At 39.1% G+C, this 23,804-nt stretch overlaps 1 protein-coding gene across 12 annotated transcripts in view; it reads left to right on the top strand.

Moving 5' to 3' along the window:
- ANKS1B (ankyrin repeat and sterile alpha motif domain containing 1B) overlaps window positions 1-23,804 on the top strand; it is a 1,154,742-nt gene that overhangs the window by 819,173 nt on the left and 311,765 nt on the right. For all 12 annotated transcript variants that reach the window (XM_019961140.2, XM_070789581.1, XM_070789585.1 and 9 more), the window contains one exon: window positions 8,513-8,665. In XM_019961140.2, the coding sequence (XP_019816699.2) occupies window positions 8,513-8,665 (153 nt within the window). The remainder of the gene's footprint in view (window positions 1-8,512; window positions 8,666-23,804) is intronic.

Below are 23,804 nucleotides of genomic sequence, written 5' to 3'. Positions count from 1 at the left end.
ATTTCAAATAAAAGTAACATATTAAGATAAAATAAAGCTATAGTGATCATGTGATCTTACAAAAACCTTCTGGGTCAGTGGTTTTCAAATATTTCTTTTTTAAGCTTTCTTTCTTCTTACCTATGTAAGACACTTAAAATATGAGTTATTCAACTGAAGTAGACCAGGCAGTTTTAGAACCTCAGCTGTTTAGCTGTCTTATAATGGCCCCCTTGAAGCCCTAGGACACTGCAGAGCACTGTCCTAGGGTCAGTGATCTCTGCCTGCTTTGTGGCTTGTGATGTTAACAGCGTGTTCCCTCTGAGGCCAAGTTTGCTTTAAGAGGCTCCTGGAGGACAGTCAGTGCCCATTTGCAGAGAATCAACAAGACATCATGAGCAACAAGGAAGATCTTTGATGCAATGTACCAAGATATCCTCATTTTCCTGAGACAAGCTTTCTTCCCTGCTGTCTCTGATTGCTATTCCAGCTTAGGTTTCCCCCAGACTTTGGGATTCAACTAGTTGAATAGTATTGCCTTGTTGAGAACCTGTTATCATGCCTGCTCACCACTCTGCCTCTCAGATTACAGACTGTGCCTGACGCCCATTCATGTTCACAGTACGGCGGGCCTGGAAGCCCCTCGAGCTATCTATCCTTGTCCTGCCAGATGAGCCTGCTGAGAAAAGAGTATCACCACTGCTAATCTGAGAAAGCAGTCACCATGCTCCTTGTGGGCGCACTCAAGAAAAAAGTGTGGCTGACATCTGACTCTAGCCTAAATGTCCTATGAAATTGAAAGTGTTAGTCGCTCTTTGCAACCCCAGCAACTGTAGCCCGCCAGGCTCCTCTATCCATGTCCCATCTTGTACTGCATTTTTTTCCTTCTGCCTTTAGGTTTCTTTCCTCTTTACTGGATAAATAACTATGACACTAATTTGATATTAATATACAAATTATACAGTTGTAAGATTTAGAAACTAAAAGGGAACTTTGAGATTATTGATCTAACACCTTTATTTTATAGATGAGAGCACTGAAGCCTAGAGGTGAAGTAACTTGCCCATGGTTATACAACTAATAATGGTATAGTCAAGACTGCCAGCTACAGAAACAAAGCCCAGTGCGTTTTGCAATATGGCATGTGCTGTGTGTGCTCAGTCATGTCCAACTCTTTGTGACCCCAGGGACTATAGCCTGCCAAGCTCCTCTGTCCATGGAATTTTCCAGGCAAGAATTCTGGAGTGGAATGCCATTTCCTACTCCAGGGGATCTTCCAGACCCAGGGATCGAACCCATGTCTCTGGCATCTCTTGCACTGGCAGGCAGATTCTTTACCATTGCACCATCTAGGAGACCCATACGGCATACTACACAGCATACTCCCTAGAACTGGTCCTTGGTATTTAATAGTTTTAAATACTTGTAAACATTAAGTTAGGCCATAACAGGAAGCCTCATTTGTATAATATGTAGTACAAAGTACACATCTCCCCACAAATGGATGCCATGCCACTAAAATTAATTTGTCCTTTTGTCCTCACGTGTTCATTAAATTGGGCTTCCCTAGTGACTCAGTTGGTAAAGAATCTGCCTGCAATGCAGGAGACCCAGGTTCAATCCCTGGGTCAGGAAGATCCCCTGGAGAAGGAAAAGGCATTTTAGTAAACCTTTAGCAAATGGCTGCCATATATAAGATGCTCTGCTGGGCACATGAGAGACTACAAAAGTGGCTAAGACCTTGTTTCTTTACCAGGAGGTTGACAGTCTAACTAAGACAGATACTCACCTCTCTAACTATAATAGAAATCAAACTTTAATAGAGCTATAATAGAATTTTGTGCAAATTACTACAGAAACCTGGTAGAAGGTATGATTAGTTTTGACTTGGGAGTAAGGATAGCATTGGAGAAGGCATCATAAAAGAGGCAGCATTTGAACAGGATCTTTTAAGAATGGATAGAATTTCAACAGAGAACAGGGGAAAATAGTATTCCTGACAGAGGAAACGGTGTGAGCAAAAGTGTAGAAATATACTAGAAATACAGTAGATTATGCCCCAACAATCGTACTCATAAAATAAAGAGTTACTTAGTTTAAGATTAGTGAAAATACAGTACACTGATGTTTACTAGATGAGAGTCACACAGCTTGGACAGGATGCTCATGTTAACTTAGCTTTCCAAGTCTCTCTCAGTCATTTGCCAGTGAATTCATAAATTAAAGAGTTTGGAATATTTTATATGTTGACTTGGTTAGGCCACAGTACCCAGATATTTGGTCAAACACCAGTCTAGGTGTCACTCTGAAGGTATTTTTTAGGTGAAATTAGCATTTAAATCAGTAGACTTTGAGTAAAGCAGATTACCCTTTAATGTGGATGAACTTTATCCAATCAGAGAAAAACACTGAGGTCCCCCAAAGAAGTCAAAGGAATTCTTCTCCAGGCTGCCTTCAAGTTTGAGCTGCAAATTCTTCCCTGAGTCTCTAGCCTGCCCTGCAGATTTGACACTTGCCAGATTTCAGACGCATGCGTGTGTATATACACAGCCTATTGATCCTGTCTCTCTGGAGAACCCAGACTAATACAAACACCAAGAGTTTTGAAATAAACAGTGACTTTATTAGTCCATGTTCCCCTCTATGTCAAAATATCAGTGGTTTATAGCAACAAAATATATGTATATTTTTTCTTCCTCATGATTCAGCTAACTTCAGGTGGACTCACCCACGCTCCAGAGAGCTCGGGTAGACTCCAAGCTTCAGCCTAGATTTAGGTCTGCTCCACAAGTCTTCATCTTTCTCGTAGGGCTAGCAGTTGTGTAACTACTCAGCACTTGTTTCTCTTATAATAGAGTATAGGAATGCAATAGGATAATTGGATCACAGGAGTGCAGAGGCCTCATCTAGAGACCGCCACACTGATACTTCTGCCTGTTCCACTGGCCAAGAAAGTACACAGCCAACATCAATGGGATGGAGTAGTAAGTCCAGCTATAGCAGGATTCAATGCAGATTCCTTGGCAAGGGGCACAGAGGTATAATTCTCATCCAGGAAGAAAGCAGAGAATTAGAAATGATTCAATCAACTTGAGGGACCTGTCAACTGTGGAAAGGAGGGTATAAAGAGGTTAGCAGACATAAACTCTTTCTAAAACAAGGTAGAAAAGAAAAGGAAGCAGTGCAAGAGGAAAGAAGAATTTTGATTGGAAGTTGAAAAGATTAGCAGCCAAAAGACTCAACATATACAGTTTCAAAATAAGCATGGGCCTAATTTAGGGCACTAAGGAGGGAAGGAAACTAAGTTGTTGAAGACATATATTCAAAACTGCGCTAGGCAGCATGCATACCTTGTGTCTTATGATCCTTACAATACGGCAGTAGATACTGCTGTCACATTCCAAAGTTCATTTTGGAAGAAGAGAATTGAATTGAAAAACACTTTGTAAATCAAATGCAGAAGACTTGTTGGCCTAATTAGATATGAGGTAAAATGGAAAAGAGAAAGATGACTCCTAAGCCTCTACTTGGGCGATGGTGTGCAGTTGTGGTTCAGTCACCCAGTCGTGTCTGACTCTTTGCGACCCCGTGGACTGTCACACATGGAACTGCATATGGTGTGATGCTCCCCATTGACTTAGTTGGGGAAGGCAGAGGGAGGGCACTTGTGAGCCAAAGGAAACACATTTTGCTTGTGTTGGTGATACTATAGGACATCTATATGAGATATTTTACAAACAGTTGGAAATTTGTATCTTAGAGCTCAAGAAGCCAGTCCTAGAGAAACACTGCAGAAATAAAGGCAGAAATCATTCTGCATGGAATGCATGGAAATGCATGCATGGAAATTCCATGGAAAACACGGAAAATGATATTTGCAAAGACATGAATGTGTCTTGCACACAGTTCATGTTCATGGAATGGCTAGCAATTTAGCATACTGTTTAGACAAACTGATGTGTTTAATTATATGTGTGAGTTTACATACAGCAGAGTAGTATGAGATGAGGTTGAAAAGATAACTCTGTACTTGGTCTCAGTTGTCCTAGAATGCTGGAAAAGGACATTTGGGCTTTTATCAAGAAGGAGCTTCTATAGGATTTTGTGCAAGGGTTGACTTAAGAGCCTGGAGACTGATGTAGCATCATAGTATAAGCTGGATCAAAAAGGTGGGAGGCCAAGTGGAAGACTATTGCATTGGTTTTATAAGCACCAATAAGGACCTACACAGAGCAGTGGCAGGAAGAACAGAAGTGAGGGAACAGATGGGAGAATTGCTTTGAAGGAAATAATTGTGCAGCACAGTAACCATTCTGCATATCATTAAATACGTGTCAAGTTAATTTTGTAACTTCTTTCAGCACTAATAGCTTCCTTTCTTCAGGTGTGCAGAGCCTTCATAATTTATTGGTCATCTGCTCGCATATTTTTTAAATAGGGTTATAATTTCTATGAGGGAGAGACTATAACTTGTTTTGTTTCCTGCTCTTCTACAACATTCATCAGAATAGGCATGGGCTAAATGTTTAACGAGTGAGTGACTGAATGAATGCTGCCCCGTACACATCAATGTACTCATTCCCGGGTTCTCTTCACACTTGCTCTGTGGCCCTGCCCCACAGCCTGCCCCACCTCTCATCTTTCCACTGACTGTTTCCCTCCCCTCCCCACTTGCCTCCTTAAGGTTGGTCGGGAGAACTTGTCTCATAGGAGTAACCAGATTTCTGAGCAGTTTGCAGAAACTGATGGGACTTTTTTTTTTTCCAATCCTGCCTTCAATCAAGCTCAGTTGATTCTCTCTTTACTATTTTTAGTGTTATCTCAGATATATCCAATAGCTTTCAGTTCAGTTCCGTTCAGTTGCTCATTCGTGTCTGACTCTTTGCGACACCATGGACCGCAGTACACTAGGCCTCCCTGTCCAACACCAACTCCCAGAGTTTACTCAAACTCACGTCCATTGAGTGGTTGATGCCATCCAACCATCTCATCCTCTGTCGTCCCCTTCTCCTCCCACCTTCAATCTTTCCCAGCATCAGGATCTTTTCAGATGAGTCAGTTCTTTGCATCAGATGATCAAAGTATTGGAGTTTCAGCTTCAGCATCAGTCCTTCCAATGAATATTCAGGACTGATTTCCTTTAGGATGGGCTGGTTGGATCTCCTTGCAGTCCAAGGGACTCTCAAGAGGCTTCTCCAACACCACAGTTCAAAAGCATCAATGCTTCGGTGCTCAGCTTTCTTTATAGCCCAGCTCTCACATCCATACATCCAATCTCACATCATATACATCCAATAGTTTTACAGTTATATAATATTAAAAATTCAGTTCCTATCCATTTAAGCGTCCATTTTTATTTTCTTCTCCAACCCCCACCCCAATTTAGTCTTCCCCCAAGGGACTGGTACCTCTCTCTTTTCTGACTCTAAATTCCCTAATGCTAAAGAAGGAGTGACTTGGGGGAAGGCATACTTCTTTATAGTTAATTGGGTTTGCTTTGCAGAGGTCTGGTGGGTTTCCCATCAGACCTTTGACTACTGCTGACCATTAACAACCTCTGTGTGGCAGGTGGCCACTGGGTGTTCTCTCAAAGGAATGGTGTGTGAATACCTGGGGTGACCTATGAAGACCCTACTGCACAGTTCTCTGGGGTGGGACATAAGACTCTACCTCAGCTTGATGCATCTAGACGCTCCAAGCTTGTACCTGGTATCACAGCTGGTGTGGGCAGCTTCTCAGATGGCTAGCAGAAAGACCTCCCTGGCAAGCTATTAATTTCAAACCTAATGATTCTCTCTCCATTCCTTCTTCTCTTTTTTCTAGTTATTTCCTTGTATTAACTGGGACAGCCAGGGAGTTTCCTGAGGCTGGGGTGATTATTCAGGGTAGCAGAGTTGGTTCAGCCACCTCCTAATAAGTCCTGGAAAATGCCTCTAGCCCCAGTATTTTTTTAATTCTCTGTAGAATGTGAAAGTATTTGATACCTTTGAGCCTCTGCTTTTGGGTCCTAGTTGCCAATTTTACACATAGATAACATCCAGTTATTTGCAACTGCTGGTAAACATCATTTTGCAAATCCTGAGTTGTCATTTATATTTGTAACTGCTGTATAATAAACACTGAGTTAAGTGTTATATGAACAAACATCTAATGAGTAGCCAAAATGAGTCAGGCAATGTAAAAGTGAAATACAAAAATCTGATGCAGTTTGGACCCCAATGCAAATAATGAATTACATGGTAATGTCAAGGCAGAGGACATTTAAACCTTGAAATGGAAAACAGATTGGGGAGTGGAACAATAGGAAAGAGAAAAGGAGAAAACGAAACTTAAAAACGAAGTAGTAAATATAATCCCAGAAGAAGAAAAGAGAAAGAAAGGTAGAAGTACTTGAAAATATAATCGCCTTGACCTTTGATCATGTCTAGGAAAGAATAAAACAGCTACACAGGACATTTTGGGTACTTTGGGGGAATGCTAATACTAACTATATGTTGCTGCTGCTGCTGCTGCTAAGTTACTTCAGTCGTGTCCAGTTTCTGTGCGACCCCATAGATGGCAGCCTACCAGGCTCCCGCGTCCCTGGGATTCTCCAGGCAAGAACCCTGGAGTGGGTTGCCATTTCATTCTCCAATGCGTGAAAGTGAAGTCACTCAGTTGTGTCTGACTCTTTGTGACCCCTATGGACTGCAGCCTACCAGGCTCCTCCGCCCATGGGATTTTCCAGGCAAGAGTCCTGGAGTGGGGTGCCATTGCCTTCTCCAACTATATGTTAGGTAACATCATTTTGTCAATGTTAGATTTCTTGGGGGTGATGATACTGTGACTACGTTGGAGAACATCCTTGTTCTTGGGACATGCCAATAAAGCGTCAGGGATAAAGTTTCATGATGTCTGCAAATGGTCCAGGAGATATGTCTTTCCAATAATTCATCTAAAATTTAAAATATAGATGTTGTGTGCATGTGAATGAGTGAGTGGGTATAGAGTGAAAGGCAAAAACCAAATGTAGTAACAAGTTAGCCTTTGGTGAATCAAGGTCCCGGCTATTCTGGAAGACATGGCCATGCACCATCTGTATCTCCCTTCAAGTAAGGACCTGCCAGGCTTTGGGGAGAGTGGTCACCAGACAACCTCCAGCTGTCAGCATCTCCAGGGTCTGCCTGCATGGCAAAGAGCCCACCCCAGAGTATCTCCTCCCAGGACAGCAACATCCACTAACAGAGAGGTGGGGCCCAAAGGCCCATTTCTATCTGCCATGCCCAGGATGCTCTAATAGCCTAAACTGCGCCAGAGCTCCAGTGGGTTCATAGAGACTTTATCAAGCTCCATCATTCTTTGGCCCCTCTTCTGCCCTAATAAACACTTTGCACCTCCCTCCAAAAGAAAAGGAATGAGGAAAATTTCAAAAATGAGGACACTGCATAGTGACAGAAAGCCTAACATGTTTGAGATTAAAATCTGAATCCCTGATGCTCAGACTAATTTTTCTCTGCTTGCCAATCAGAATCCTATAGATTTCCATTAATATTTATCTCCTTGAATCTAAAGGAAGCGGAAAATCTATGTTGCATTTTTCCCAGTTCTGCCATTCCCATCCTGAATTTCACTGAAGGACCACATCAAGTTGTTGAGGTGCTGGCTGTCCTTAATAAGTGAAGTATTCGATGTAAGGTGTGGCGTGCAAAGCAGCACAAGTCAGAAGTGAGTTACTTAAAAAACCAAGAACTGCAAATTCAACTAAAATTTCAAATAAAAGCCAAAAAACTAGAATAATCCATACAAAATTGTAAAGCCAGAAGTTTCTTGTGCTTAAAATTACTTTCACACTCCAATTTAAACTCAGAAACATTATGTTGCTGTCACACTTCTTTGTTCTCCTAAAAAAGTAAAAAAAAAAAAAATCTGTATATAGCTGACAAAAAAATAGGAATCTGTCTGCCAGCGAGTTCTCTATTAATGTCTAACATACTGTAGAGTCTGCAGAACACATGGTCTTCAAACACTCAAAAGCCTCTTCTGTACTGGCTTACCACAGCAGTATGTTTCTCCAGCATGTTTTCACTACCTACAATACATGTCTTGCATAAGCATGAATTCCTTTGGATGTTTGAGTCATGCAGTATTTTCACATGCTTTGATGTTGTGCATATGAGAATTATCATCTACATTTTGGGAGTGCAGTTTCCTGTGCCTTCAGCACTGAATTTAAAACTGCTCGACTGACATCATTTTAAATTCCGTCCAACAGAATGCCAATAATGTCCACAACAGAAGTTTGACATATTTAGATCTCTCAAATATGGAACTGATTTAGCAGCTAAATTGGAAATTTCTGGGTGCATTTTTGAAAACTAATTCAGCGTGAAATTATTAATGATTTAGAATTGTGCCTCAAGTATTTTGGGTTTTCTCATTTTCTTATCCAGAAAGATCTGTTGCTTCATATCAGATAAATTTCCAAGATGCATTCTGTTGTTGGAACACAAAGTAAACACCTTAAATTAATCCTGACGTGATTTTCTAATTACAGATGAGACCCATCGGCCATGATGGCTATCATCCCACGTCTGTGGCTGAGTGGCTGGATTCCATTGAACTAGGTGACTACACCAAAGCCTTTCTAATTAACGGCTACACATCGATGGACCTGTTGAAAAAAATCTGGGAGGTTGAACTTATTAACGTAAGTTGATCTCTTAACGACACCTTATCAACCCTTGATGATTCTTACCATAGGTGGGTAGTTGTTTCTGTCTTCATAGCTGGACATCCAACAAGGATTTATGGATATGCCTTCTGTTTTGAATATATGTCTCTCTTGATTCTAGTCAAACTCCACAGTCATTATCTTTTGAAGTTTTGGAGTGGGGGACTAAGAGGACTCTCAGGGTGTTTCACATTATTTCAGGAAACCTCCCAAGCAGCTTTGGGATTTCCATTTTAAGAAATTTTGTCACTTTAGGATATGGATATGATAACAAATCAGCACCCATTCTATTCTTTGCTCTTATTCATTTTTTAAGACTAAAGTCATCATTTTTAGTTTTCTATCTCTGTTACGTTTGTCTCTATTCCTTAACTACATATATAAACCATATACTTGAAGAGGCTGCTTTTTGTTATTATATAAGCTGCTGTAATATCAACATTTTATTTTCCAAGGCTTATAACTAATTTTAAATTGTTTGTTTTATTCATACACTTGGCATAGATTTTCTGTAAAAACTGGCCAACAAATGTTGCCATGTATTTGAGCCCAAAGAGATCAACTAAATCTGTTTAACTGATTTTGATACTGATAGTTTTCTCATTTTGTTTTTACTGTTATTTTATTTCTAATGGTATAAAGGCATGAAAGAGTTGAAAAGATGAATAAGCATCATGCTTTCATATTTTATTTGGCATCATGAACATTTCAAAAATGAGAAATCATTTAATCTTTTAGAGAATTTCTTAGACTTAAGTTTTATATTCTTATAACTGAAAAAAAGCATTCACAAAATGAAAGACAAAGCAAATAATTTCTTCCGGCTCAATAGCACTCTCTTCTACTCTTTATGGCATTTTTTCCTCCAAAAGTCAAGTCTCCTACACTGTATGTCATTAATTCTTTTAAATGATGGTTAATTAGTAGTAACTAATTATTCTTTGCTTTTAAAAAGTCTGTCTTTAATATCTTTTCTGGAACATCTATAAAAACCCTTCTTTAATTTAAAAATCACTTTAAATGGACAAATTCTTGGCTCCTTCTTCTAATGTGCCATCAACTACCCTTAGCTTTCTGTTCTTATCCTTTCACAAAAGCTTTCATTATTTCAGAAGGAACTCACTTTCTGACTAAAAGCTTCCGATTAATTTTGTTGCTAGTCTGTGTGGCAGTGGAAGCAACTGAGACTGTTTTGCTTTTCAGTTGCATCAAGAAGATTTCAGTTCTCCACTGAGAACTCGACACTCATGGCTACTCTTAGCCATTTAGTAAACGGGGCTCTTCCACAGATCAAACAAACATGCTTCCAGTAAGTCACTTTCTTGTCAATGATAAATATATCTATGTAACATCTTCTGAATAATATCACTTCCCACTGAAGAGTGAATACTTATTATAGATAGCTCATGAGTCACTCACCTAATATTAGAAATAATCTCTGAAAAAGAATGGATTCCAATAGAACTCTATTATCAAATGTTTTCATTGAAGCAAGGATCATTAAAACAAGACTACACGTCTCTGAGAAGTCAAGTACTGGGGCTAACAGTTAGGGTGTAGGCTTGGACCCACACTCTCCCCAGTGCTCTGTGTAGCAGAGGATTCCCTTCCGGTCACTGTGACCAGACCTCGTGGGTGCTCGCAGTGACTGCAGGGCAGTGATGCCACAAGGCCTCATGTTCCATGCCAGGGCTCAGGGTGTTAAACCACACCCACAGGGCTAACCACTCTTGAAATGGGACAGAACAATAACCTTTTTCCACCCATACTGACTCTAAGCATTATCCCCGTAGGTACATTTGCTGTAATACAGTCTGACTCCAATCTAGGGAGAAGTGCCTGTCACAAGCATTGTATCAGAATCAGAAAACATGGTCACTATGTTTTTGATCTTGAGGCCAAATTCCTCGGGCCTGGAGTACAACATCTGCATCTAACACCAACCCAGTATACTTTCCTTACAGTGAACCGATAGAATGTAAAGTTTGTGACAATTGTATGGGCAAGTTCACACTCTTGATGAGGAGGCTTTGCAAGTCATTTAATTCTATAAATACACTTACTATGGAGAAAAACCACCTGTACCTTTAGACTTGGAAATCAGAGAACAAAATTTTTATGCCCTTTAGAGCTGCTGCAAGTGTACTTCATTTGATGGTTAGGGCTGTTGGGTTTTAAAATGAGAGACAGGCATGATGTGTACCTTCTGGCTTATAATGCTTTCTACTGGTCTCCAACTCAAGACTTTTATTTATTCCAACTAGTCAGGGAAGGTATTCAAATATAAGATAATCTCGTATATAACATTTGGACCCAGTAATTCTGTATTAAGTATCCATAATTTATTCTTTTGTAGCCCAAAAGTAATGTGTAGTCATTTTGGTTAAGAGCAAAGCTTTTTAGGAAAGTTGCATCCCGAACCTTTGTAATGAGTGGCTAGTTTTAAAGAAACCCAGTGGCTTCAATAAGTGCTGTTCTGTGTAGAATGGAGAGAGAAGTGCATGTGCAGGCTGTCTTTGATGTAGAGATCTGCTGAGAGGGGAGGAGAACAAAGAATGAGAAAGCTGACTGTTGATGTGATTACAAACAACTTCAGCGTCATTAAATCATAGTGACTAACCCTCAAGTACATTATGTTGTACTTGATATTAGACAACTAGTAATACTTTCTCAGTGTATTTATAAATTTATTCAAAGTATGTTCGTGAGAAAATGAAAGCTACACAATGTTGTGACTTGAAAAGTGCAAATATATTTGAAATTGTGATCTTTCCAAAAATCCCCCAAGGTCTTTTTCTTGGTGGAGCACATTAACGCCTTTAAAAAAAAGTTATTGGAACTAACCTAATAAAGATTTTAGTCACAAAGTTACCCAAAGTATAGGCATAGGGGAGAGTAGTGGAAATCTCATATGTTAGTAGCAGCATTGTCAGCAGTGGAAATCGAGCATAAACTAAGACATAAGGTATTGCCAGTTTTATAGGCCCATGCTGTGTCTAGATCTAGAAAATGAAGTCTTTGCCAATAACTGTTTTTACAATCTCTAATGTATGCTTCGTATTCAGAAGCTGATATTTCATCAATAGCTGTTTTACCTCTGTGTGTGCCGTGACCATTAATAACATCATTAATATTATTTTCACTTTTGTATTGATATTTTATGTTGTATGACAATGTTGAGAGAGATTGTCAGGCAAACGGGTCCCTCTGCAGATGGCAGCTGGGTGAATCTCTAGCCTGAATTATAGTCCTCTCCAAAGGCTTGTTAGAATTACAAACTAGTTAGCAGTGCGTAAGTACATGATTTGGTGGAGGTTTTTCACTCAAAAATTTACTCAGGTCTTGCATATACTATTACCAAGTTTACACAACAGTTTCCACTGCTATTTAAAAATCTCAACAGCTCTGCCTTTGTGGAAATTTTAAGTAAAAAGGCTACATATTTTCTGCCTGAAATATGTATGGATAATTGTAAAATCTCCACAAAATCATCATTTCCTAAACAACAACAAAAAAGTATTGCAGTTATGAAAAACAATGTTTATTTTTTATCACTGTGCACCTACTTAAGGGATTTTGATTAGATGAAGCACATTAATAAGGTCCAATTTATTCATTTGTGAGTATCAGTGTAGAATTTATGAGTAATTTCTTCCCATTAGTTTTATCTCTCACTTTTTACCAAGGAAATAATTCTAGTCCAGACTTATAACCTTCTACAATATTGATAATAAAAAAAAAATGCCCACTGAAAGAACAAGATAAAATTCAGGTTTCAGTGCAGTCTTAAATCTCTGTTCATAAGTGTAAGAATAGCTTTAAAAATCCAAATCCAGCAGTTGGCTGTGTTTTAAATACCTTTGGGTAGAAGCAAATAAAATAATTAAGGTAGCAATACCCATATGCATCCCATGAAAATCATTTGGACTTATTTCTGTAACAGTAAATTGATTAGCAGAGCATTTGCTTCTTGCCTAATAGCTGCTGAAACTATATTTACATCACTTTTGCTTAGGGCTGTCAAATTTCTTTTTTGTTTTTTCTTTTGCAGTGTTGTTGATTCAATTTCTACCTTCCTAGGGAAATTTTGTGATAATCTAATCACTTGGAGATAGACTAAGAAATTTGCAAAGTTAACATTCTAATTTTGTGTTCAGTCTTTAATAGCTTGACTTTACTTGCCTTAAATGCTACAGAAATATAGTCCTCTCAACATTAAATTTAGACTCATTACTTGCTTTGATGTTTTTATTTTATGATCAGAATTATAAAGTCACACTCCTCTCTGCTCTACTCTCATTACTATAACTGCAATTAAATTTACTCCCTAAAGTTTTTCTGCATTGTCTGGGTAAGTATGAATGTGTTTGGTTGTGTGTGTGTGTATTGGATAAATGCAAATGATTGTTTATACTCCCAACCAAGAAGAATAATCACCAAATTCACAAACTGCAGGGGAGGAATGGGGAGGAGAATATTATAATTCCATTTCCAAAACAATTATTTTAAGTAAAAGGTTATGCTTTCACTATAGGACATTAATAAATGAGAGAAATATTCATATTTCCACACCAGGGAGGCTACATCAGTCAACACTTCAAATGTTAACAACTTTAATCAAAGCCGAAGGCTTTAACTAAATAACTAGATATGAGTATTCAAGTGTAGAGCAAACTTTATAAATTATCTATGGATTTAAGCATTTAATTTACACTCATAGTCAGTACAGCTAGCTCTTCACAAGCCTTCAGAACAAACTAGACACGATCTCTGGGCTTCAGACTTCTTCAGACATTTATGTATCAGGTAAAGCCCCTGGACTCTCCCCACCACCACCAGTCACTGTATCTGAATTGCAAGCTCTAGGACTTCATTGCCAGTCCAGTGATTAAGACCTCATCTTCCAATGCGCAGGGTGCCAGTTTGATCCCTGGTAGAGGAGATAAGGTCCCAATGCCTCACAGCCAAATTACCAAAACATAAAACAGAAGTTATATTGTAACAGATTCAATAAAGGCTTTGAAAAATAAAATAAACTGCAAGCTCTTCAATATATTCTCTGGAAGCCTGGCCCAAGTTTTGGAAAAAGCACCCTTCTCCCTTCCTTATATGAAATGAACAACCCTCTTCCAAATAAATACTCACTTTCAGGTGATTTTTAGCCCTTTCCCATGTGACCTGAAGGCTGATGGGCTAAGGCTTGTATTATTGATTCCACTCTCTTTCAGCATATCTGCACCTATCATGCTGCTCTCAACTTTGGAGCCTAAACTGAGATAAAGTTATATCACAATAAAATGTGCTTAAACACTAAAACTTCTTTGGAAGGAATATAGCTTTTCTTTTGGATTTAAAGAGAACTTGCTATCTTTTAGTGCCTCGGGGTTAATATTATGGAATAAGCATTATTGAGTGTTGATCTTGGAAAACACACCACAGACACACACAAATGAAAGTTAACAAGGGATGGGGAACACATGTACACTCATGGTGGAGTCAAGTCAATGTATGGTAAAACCAATACAATATTGTAAAGTTAAATTAATTAATTAATTAATTAATTTTTTTAAAGAAAGAAAGTAAACAAGGCATTTGGCCCTGAAGAGACAGTCTAGACACTTAGCAACAAATTGATTTCATGAATAACTGAAACCTTCTGATTACAGCCATTAATGACCCATCTCTATACAAAAATGAAAATCATGTTCTGAGCATCTAGACATTTCTACATTAAGAAAGTTATTTTAGTGGACTTCATTTTCCCACATTGATTTCATTCACTCTTCTCCTGATTAAAATAGAAGCATTTCAAATTTCCTCTGAAGAAGCCACCACCACCCTTCCACATTCCATGTTGAGCATACTACCCAGATCTAAACCAACCTCAGCATCCCAGCCTTGCTCCCCATTCCCATGGGCTACAGTATTCCTCATCAGGACCCTTATTAATTCTTCATTGTTGAAGGCTCCAGTGAAATATGAAAATATGGGTCTCATTCAAAAATTATTTTAAAATGTAAGGCAATAGTGGAAGGATATTTAGCCAAGCAGAGATACCTTTGAAGCACAGATTTTGTGCTACACAGGTCACACATCCATGGAGCCATCCCTGCTCTTCATGCCCTTGTATATAAACCTATTTGCATCTGCTGTCATTTTCTTTCTACCCAAAGGTCTTAAACATTTTCACAGTGTGGGGCCACTGATAGAAAGACTTTATTTTGCCTTCAGTTTTGAAAGATACTTTTTCTGGGTATAGAATTCTAGAGTTAACAGTACTTTAGAAATGCTGATCCACTGTTGTCTCTTCTGCATTATTTCTGATAAGAAATCTGCTGCTGTTCTTTCCTTTTTGGTTTTGTTGTTATTTCTCTGTATATAATGTGTCTTTTAGCCCTGTGGCTGCACTTAATGGTTTTCTCTTTATCACTGGTTTTAAACAACTTGATTATGATGTGCCTTGGTGTGGTTTTCTTCATATTACTTGTGTGTAAAGTTTTTTGAACTTCTTCTTAGATATGAGGTCTATAGTTTTCATCAACTTTGGAAAATTTCTGGTCATTACTTTTTGTTTGTGTAATAACTTCCTGTGAATGTCTTATATTTTTTCCCTTCCACTTTTCAAAACTTTTTTTATAGAGGTAAAACAGACACACAAAAATCCATACAGAAATGTACAGCTGAATGAATTTTCATAAAAAGAGCACATACATGTAGCTAGCACTCAGTACAAGAAATGGAAAATCACCAGCACCCAAAAGGCACCTCATGGCCCCTTCTAGTCACTAATCTTTCCATGACCCCCAAAGCAACTACCATCCTTATTTCTAACAGCAGAGCCATTTGCTTGTTTTTATGCAGTGTATCCTTACTTGGGGCTTCTTTCATTTAGTTACACTGCATGTAGTTGTAGGACTGTTCCTACAATTGTAGGAACGTAGGATGTTCATTCTCTGTCATTGTTGTGAAATATCCTCAACTTGTTTTTATAGCTTTCTTTCTGTATAATTCAAATATCATACAATTTGCCTATTTACAGTGTACAATTTAATCCTTTTTAGGATATTTACAGAGTTATGCAACTATTTTCACAATCACTTTTTTTATTGTGGTCAACAGCAAATAAAATTTGCCATGGTAACCATTTTTAAATGTAGAGTATAGTAGTGCTGAGTATATACACATTTCTGTGCCACAGACCTCTAGAAATTTTTCATCCTGCAAAACTGAAACTCTATCTCCATTGAACAACAACTGTCCTATCCTCCTTCCTCTAACCCCTGGAAACCATCGTCCTGCTTTTTAAGAGTTGACTATTTTAGATACCTCATGTAAGTGGAATCATGTAGTATTTCTCCTCTTTTAACTGGCTTATTTTTCTTAGCATAATGTCCTCAAAGTTTATCCATGTGATAGCATATCACAGGATTTTCTTCTTTTTAAGACTGAATGTGTATATGCCATATTTTCTTTAGCCATTCATCTGTTGATAGACATTTAGTTTCCTTCCACTCCTTGGCCATTTTGGACAATGGTGCAATGAACATCAGTGTAAAAATAACCCCCTGAAATCCTCTTTTCAATTCTTTTGGATATATACCTAAAAGTAGGATTGTTGGATCATATGATAATCCTGTTTTTAAATTTTTGAGGAACCTCTAAATTGTTTTTCATAGTGACTGCATTATGGTCATTATTTCTTAAAATATTGTTTTCTGTCTGACTGCCTCTCTTCTTTGGAAACTTCAATCACATGTATGTTGGGTTATTTAAAATTAGGCCACAACTCACCAATACTTGGGCTTCCCTGATAGCTCAGATGGTAAAGAATCTGCCTTGCAGTGCAGGAGACCCTGGTTCAATTCCTGGGTCAGGAAGATCCACTGGACGAGGGATAGGCTACCCACTCCAGTATTCTTGGGCTTCCCTTGTGGCTCAGATGGTAAAGAATCTGCCTGTGATGTGGGAGACCTGGGTTCAATCCCTGGGTTGGGAAGACCCCCTGGAGAAGGGAAAGGCTACCTGCTCCAGTATTCTGGTATAGTCCATGGGGTCACAAACAGTCAGAGACGACTGAGCGACTTTCACTTCACTTCACCAATACTTTTTTTTTTTTTTCAGTATTCTTTCTCTCTGGGATTTATTTGGATGTTTCTATTGCTGTGTCTTTAAGTTCATTTATCTTCTTGTGATCTCTAATCTGCCATTAGTAATATGCAGTGTACTTTAAATCTCTGAGATTAGTGTTCATCTCCAGAAGTTAGACATCAGTCTTTTTTTTTCCCAAGTCTCTATTTAACATCCTCAATCTTTTCTCTAACTTATTGAACATAATGAATGTGGTTATAGTAACTTTTTTAATGCCCTTGTCTTTTTTTAATTAGTAGCTTTTAATTTATTTACTTTTGCCTGTGCTGGGTCTCTGTGGCTGCGCACAGGCTTTCTCTAGCTGAGGCAAGCGGGGGCTACTCCCTAGTTCTGGTGCACGGGCTTCTCATTGCAGTGGCTTCTCTTGGTGCAGAGCATGGACTCTAAGGTGTGAGGAATTCAGTGGTTGTGGTGCATGGGCTTAGTTGCCCTGTGGCATGCGGAATCCTCCCAGACCAGGGATTGAACCCATATCCCCTGCATTGGCAGGTGGATGCTCAACCACTGGATCACCAGGGAAGCCTTGCCCTTGTCTTCTAATTCTAACATCTGTGTCAGTTTGGGGTTGGTGTCACCTGATTGATTTTTCTCCTCAATGTTCTTGCCATGCCCGGTAACTTTTATTGCATGCCAGACATTATGAATTCTACCTTGTTGGGTGCTGGTTATGGCTATTTTTGTATTCCTATAAATATTCGTGGGCTCTGTTCTCAGACACAGAGGAGCCCTTTAGATATATTTTTATCCTTTCAGGTCTTGCTTTTAAGATTTGTTAGGCAAAAACTGGAGTATCATTTAGTTTGTGACTATGCTTCTGCACTACTGAGGCAAGATGCTTCTGAGTCACCTGACATTGCCCTGTGAACTTCCTGGTTTCCCAGCCTGAATAGCTCACACTACTACCGACCCTGTATGAGCTCCAAGTACTATGCCCACTAATATTTTCTGGTGTTTCTTTCTACATCTGGCCTCAGATAGTTTCCTTATATGCATGTGCTGATCAGCATTCTTTCCTCTCTGGTACTCTATACAGAAAAGTCTAGCCACTTTAGTCTCCCTAGACTCTCACCTCCATCTTCTCAATTCAGAGTCTTCCAGGCTCTCTGACTTCCTCCTCCCTGCATAATGGCCTGAGAATTCTCTTCAGATGGTAAACTAAGATAATTTTAGGGTTTATCCCTGTTAGTCCAGAAACCCAAATCCATGCAACTTACATTAGTCCCTGTAGCTGCTGCTGCTAAGTTGCTTCAGTCGTGCGACCCCATAGACAGCAGCCCACCAGGCTCCCCCATCCCTGGGATTCTCCAGGCAAGAACACTGGAGCGGGTTGCCATTTCCTTCTCCAATGCATGAAAGTGAAAATTGAAAGTGAAGTCGCTCAGTCATGCCCGACTCTTAGCGACCCCATGGACTGCAGCCCACCAGGCTCCTCCGTTCATGAGATTTTCCAGGCAAGAGTACTGGAGTGGGGTGCCATTGCCTTCTCCAAGTCCCTGTAGGCTAGGGGCCCATACCTAAACAACTGAGTCAAAATCTTTGGTGGTAGCATCTGGGCATCAAGTTTTTTACAAGTTCCCCCAAGTGATTTTAATTTGCAGCCTGGGTTGAAAACCACTGTAGTAAGTGGGGAGCCATTAAAAGGATTTTAGTCAAGAGAATGACATGATCAGAAGCAGTAGGCAGGGGCCGGAAGCCAACACACTGAAGACGGAAGAGCTGACTGTGAGGGAAGTAGGAGCTGAGTCAGCCCATTCTGCTCCACAGCTATTTCTAGCCATGAATGTATTAGGCATGACAGCAGTAAAAACCTGTGTGCCTCCTTAGAACCTGAGGGTGTCACTGAAGTGGGAGTCCATAAATATAGAGCCAATTTTCATCATTATAACCCACATATCAAGAAGAGGGAAAATTACAGTCAGCATGCAAAGGAAAGAAGTGCTTTTCAATAGTGGCTAAAATTGTTTCAGTTTGACCCTTAAAAGGCTCAGCCTTGGTTATGTGAAAATTTTACTTACTGTTTATAAAGTAAATGGTAGGACAGATGGTGTGTGTCCATGCTTCAAATGCACCCTCTCTCCTTTTATCTTTATTTTAGAATCAGGTCACTTGACTTTGAATCCTATATCCACCACTCAGTACGTGACCTTACAAAAAAGTCACTTATCAACTCTTGGCCTCAGTTTCTCCTTTTTAAATAGAAGGTAATAATATCTGCCCCCACTGACTTCATAGGTTTCCTGTGAGACTCAAATCACACAAGAGCTTTTTATTATCCATTGCTTTCTCTTCTCTCCCTATTCTATTTTTCTTTGCCTCTATTTTTTCCTTTCTCTCTCCCCCAGATCACTTTCCCAGCGTTAGGCTGGGAGCTGGCCAGCTTCCTCAGAGCATGCTTTCACAGCTTAGCTGCCATTTGCTTTTCGCTCTCAGTACTCACCAGAGTTATAACATCGAGAACCAGCCTGTTTATTGTGCAGACTCTGGCCTCTAGAAATCACTGTTCAACCTCTCTCTTCCCCAACTTCCAACTCCAACCCCTCCCCTCTGTCTTAGCCTCTCAGCCTCCCAGCACTGCTTAATGCTGCATAGAATATTTCCAGCCCTGGAGTGGGTGCATGTGAGAGGAATGACTCTCAGCTCTGTGTAGAAGCATTCAGGATAAAGCTGCAGAGAGCCTTTCCCCTCCCAACTTCCTTTTTTTTTTTTTTTTTTTCTTTCTGACTATGCTTAGATATGCAATTGCTATTGCCTTTTCTCCTCCCAACTACATAGTATTGGTCCTTGACGCTCAGCCACCCAGTTCTCTTTATTCTTGAAACAAACAACCCTAGGGCAGAGCAGAATAGTGGCTCAGATGTTAGAGATGTGCTCATTCTCAATTGGTCATCCATCATGTTAAACCCTTTAGAATCTGTCCCAAAGTTTCAGCTCGATAATCCGTTAAGGGTGGGCATTTCTGACTGTTTTGAAGTAGCTCAGTATCCCCTTTTCATTGAAATGGCTCCACTTCCATTTATAGTATCACTAATTATAATAAAGTCAGTTAATTTTGTAGTTTGCATTTTGCTCTGATTTTTAGCATGACATGAGGAATTTTGTTTCTTTAAGTCTTTTCTGGAGATATTTAGGGCAGAGCCTGTTGCTAAGGAGACTCATCTGTGTTGCAGTTAAATCAGTAAATACTGTAAACTGGCTCTATGCTTCTGGAAGCTTTGAGAGGAGGAATATAGTAATGAATTATTCTACAGTGTAGAAAATAAAAGAGGAAAAAGTCCTCTATACAAGACAAATACAACATTTTTCATGCTATCGTAATGGAGAAATGCTCTGAGTCTTCTGTGGGAGAAGATCTGAGATCATACTGAAAAGATAAGCCTCTACCTTCTGAGATGAAAGGAAAGTCAAAGAGGTCCCTCTGTTAGAAGAAAACTATTTAGAATTTTGAAGCCTGACATACAAGCTGCCATGGAAGAGATTGATAATAAATATAAATACTCAGAGCAAATCACAAAGGTTAATTTATCACTAAAGGAAGTATACAAGATTAATATTAGAATCTATCCATTATAAAAATAATTAAAATTTGGGGAGGAGAGAGATGAGGTAGGTGATTTTGTAGCTTAGTATTTATATCTGCCTTAAAGATGTTTAAGGTTGATTTAGAATTTAAGTTTAGCCATTTTACTAAGGATGTGTATTATGTTAAATTGGATATCTGTGGTATCAAATTATTTTCGAACTCAAGCAAAGAGCTGTGAAAGATGTAAATTCCTTACTGTACAGATCTTGTGTTTGGCACCCTACCGCCACCTGGTGGCAGCATACCTAAAGTACAGGGCAGTGACTAAATCTAAAACATTTTTAAATATCTGAAAGAATTTAGTTTTACTACTATTAGAAAATCATATATATCACTTTTGGAAATGCAAGAAGTATATTCCAAATTTTTCAACAAATCTCAAATATTGACTCAGTTTATCAGATCAGATCAAATTCAAGTGATTCTCACTACAATGAAAAGTATGTTCACATGCATTTACACAAATAGATAAATACGGAGAATTTTCATCCAAATTTTTACTAGAATGTTTAATACTTTTAGGAAAAATAAATTAATATTTACCTAAAATTAAGTACTTTCAAAATTACATGCAATATAAAAATATTCAAAGCTTTCAACTCTGAACAGATGAGAAATTGAGGTCCAATATTGGAGAAGGAAATGGCAACCCACTCCAGTATTCTTGCCTGGAGAATCCCACGGACAAAGGAACCTGGTGGGCTACAGTCCATGGGGTCACAAAGAGTTGGACACGACTGAGTGACTAACACACACACATTACTATTAACATAACTAGCAGCAGTTCAGGAAAAATAATTTAGTCTTAAATATTTAACTGTTACCTGGTTTCATATTCAAGATAAATAAAAACCTCACTTACTGTTTCTGCTCAGGCCCATATTTTCTTTTGTACTACGCATTCCTCTTTTTTTTAATAAAATAAAGCAATTACTTAAATGCAAAAACTAACTGCAAAACAAATTATTCAGTGCCAGGTTTATATCAATTCCTGTTTCTAATGGTAGTATACTAAAACATGAACCAGAAGAGTTTTATTTTTATAGACATCAGCTAAACACCAAGTTCAAGTACCATATACCTAAAGTTGTTTAACAAAATGAGAAAAACCCTCTACTGTGCATTCCATCAATTAAATTAATTTGGGATAACAGTGCCCTTTTAAATGTGTGTGTGTGTGTGTGTGTGTGCGTGTGTGTTTAGCATAAAACATAATGTATTCTCTAGTAGAATCTTTCTTATTTTTTTATAAACTGTTTTGGGAGGAATAATTAGATTTCTTAACATTTGAATAGGATCATTACCTTTTAAAAATTCTACCTCATAGTAGCTGTAACACATAATAAGCATTTTACAATCCTTACCTGCAAAAGAACTTCCAGACTACTGGAGAAGAGGGACATTTACTGTGTGTAAGAAGAGGAGTATTAAGAAGAACTAGTATAAAAAGTGATCTTTGTATTCCAAATTGAAACATAGGGTCTTTTCCTAATTAGGAGGGGTCAGAGGTGGGCAGGAGAAAACCTGAAATGGAGGAACCAGTAGAATAAATGACAAGCATCAATGGAAAAGGCACAAGGTCTAAAAACAGTTTCCTGGGGTTTGACTTCCAAACCCGTTTTATCACCTTGGGCAAATCACTTAACCTTCTCTAAGCCTCAGTTTCCCTTCATCTAAAATTTGTGTAATAACATTATTTATCTTCTAGATAATAGTGTTGTTGGGATTAAATAAAGTAATATAGTAAAGTGTTCTGCACAATGCTTTGTAAACAGAAAGCACTCGATTTTTCTTTAATGCAGGGCAGCTTCCAAATTTCTAAGATCTATGGTAAGTGTGATCTGCCATTATCCATCGCCTCAGCAAAGCAATACAACAGTCTGAAATTGCTTAAAGCAATAAGCATGTCGTTCTCTCACAAGTCCATGGTGAGTAATTTAGGCTGTACTCAGCTGAAGATTTGGAGAAGGCGATGGCACCCCACTCCAGTACTCTTGCCTGGAGAATCCCATGGATGGAGGAGCCTGGTAGGCTGCAGTCCATGGGATCGTGAAGAGTCAAAAACGACTGAGCGACTTCACTTTCACTTTTCACTTTCATGCATTGGAGAAGGAAATGGCAACCCGCTCCAGTGTTCTTGCCTGGAGAATCCCAGGGACGGGGGAGCCTGGTGGGCTGCCGTCTATGGGGTCGCACAGAGTCGGACACGACTGACGCGACTTAGCAGCAGCAGCAGCTGGAGATTTCTTCTGATTCCAGCTGGCTGCCTCACATCAGCCCGGTGGCTCTGACCTGCCAGGGTGTAAGAGTCAACTCACCTGGGATGGTCTCAGTTGAGACAACTGGGGCCGCTCTGCTCTGCTTCACATGCACCATCCTCTAATATGCTCTCCCAGACACATTCTATAGCAAAGACAGGGAAATGAAAACATGCAAGCACATTTTCAGGCCTCCACTTGCCTCATATCTGCCAACAATTGGCCAAAGGAAGCTATAAGACCAACTCAAAATTAAGTTGACAGGGGAGGATATATCTCACCTCTTGGTACAATGAGCCAAAATGCACATAGTAAATGCCTTGGATGCAAGTCAGGATGAAAAATTAAGACCATTAGTTCATTCAGTTCACCACAAAACAGAAATTTTGATTAGAAAAAAATAGAAAAAAGAGGAGAGCATTTTAGAATTATGGATGGTCTTATCATTGTTTCTAGGCTTCCAATCAGAATATGTGAAATCCAAACCATCTCAGAAAATATAACCTGAATAGTGGTGCTAAACTGTGGGGGCCCATGGGGGGAAGATTTGGATGGGGCTTAAATGTATGTAGGGCTTCCCAGGTGGTGCTAGAGGTAAAGAACCCACCTGCAAATGCAGGAGATGCAAGAGACATGGGTTTAATCCTTGAGTCAGGTAGATCCCCTAGGGAAGGGCATGGCAACCCTCTCCAGTATTCTTGTCCAGAGAAGCTCATGGACAGAGGAGCCTGGCAGGCTATAGTCTGTAGGGTCAAAAAGAGTCAGACACAACTGAAGCAATTTAGCATGTGCACATGCATAAACGTATGGAAAATTCGTGGACAACCAATTTTTGACAACTAGAGCATAATAACTTAAACAATAAACACACTATGATAATGGGATGACTGGAGCCATAAAAGGTTGAAAATTGTTGAACTAACCATCAAATAAATTATTTTAGAAAATTAAATATGGAAGTATTTCTCTAATAGAGAATCATTGTCATGCCTTGCTCAAACATTTGTTGCACACTGACTCTTTGTTCCAAGAGGAAATGCAATAAATACTTTTTAAATTCAATATGATTCCTTAGGTAGCTGACTCCTCTAGACAGGAGCAGGGAATAACAGCAACAATCACAATAATC

The sequence above is a fragment of the Bos indicus genome, chromosome 5, assembly GCF_029378745.1.
Source record: "Bos indicus isolate NIAB-ARS_2022 breed Sahiwal x Tharparkar chromosome 5, NIAB-ARS_B.indTharparkar_mat_pri_1.0, whole genome shotgun sequence".
NCBI lineage: Eukaryota > Metazoa > Chordata > Mammalia > Artiodactyla > Bovidae > Bos > Bos indicus.
The sequence above is the reverse complement of the archived record's forward strand: the minus strand, read 5'-3'. Positions and strand labels throughout refer to the sequence as shown.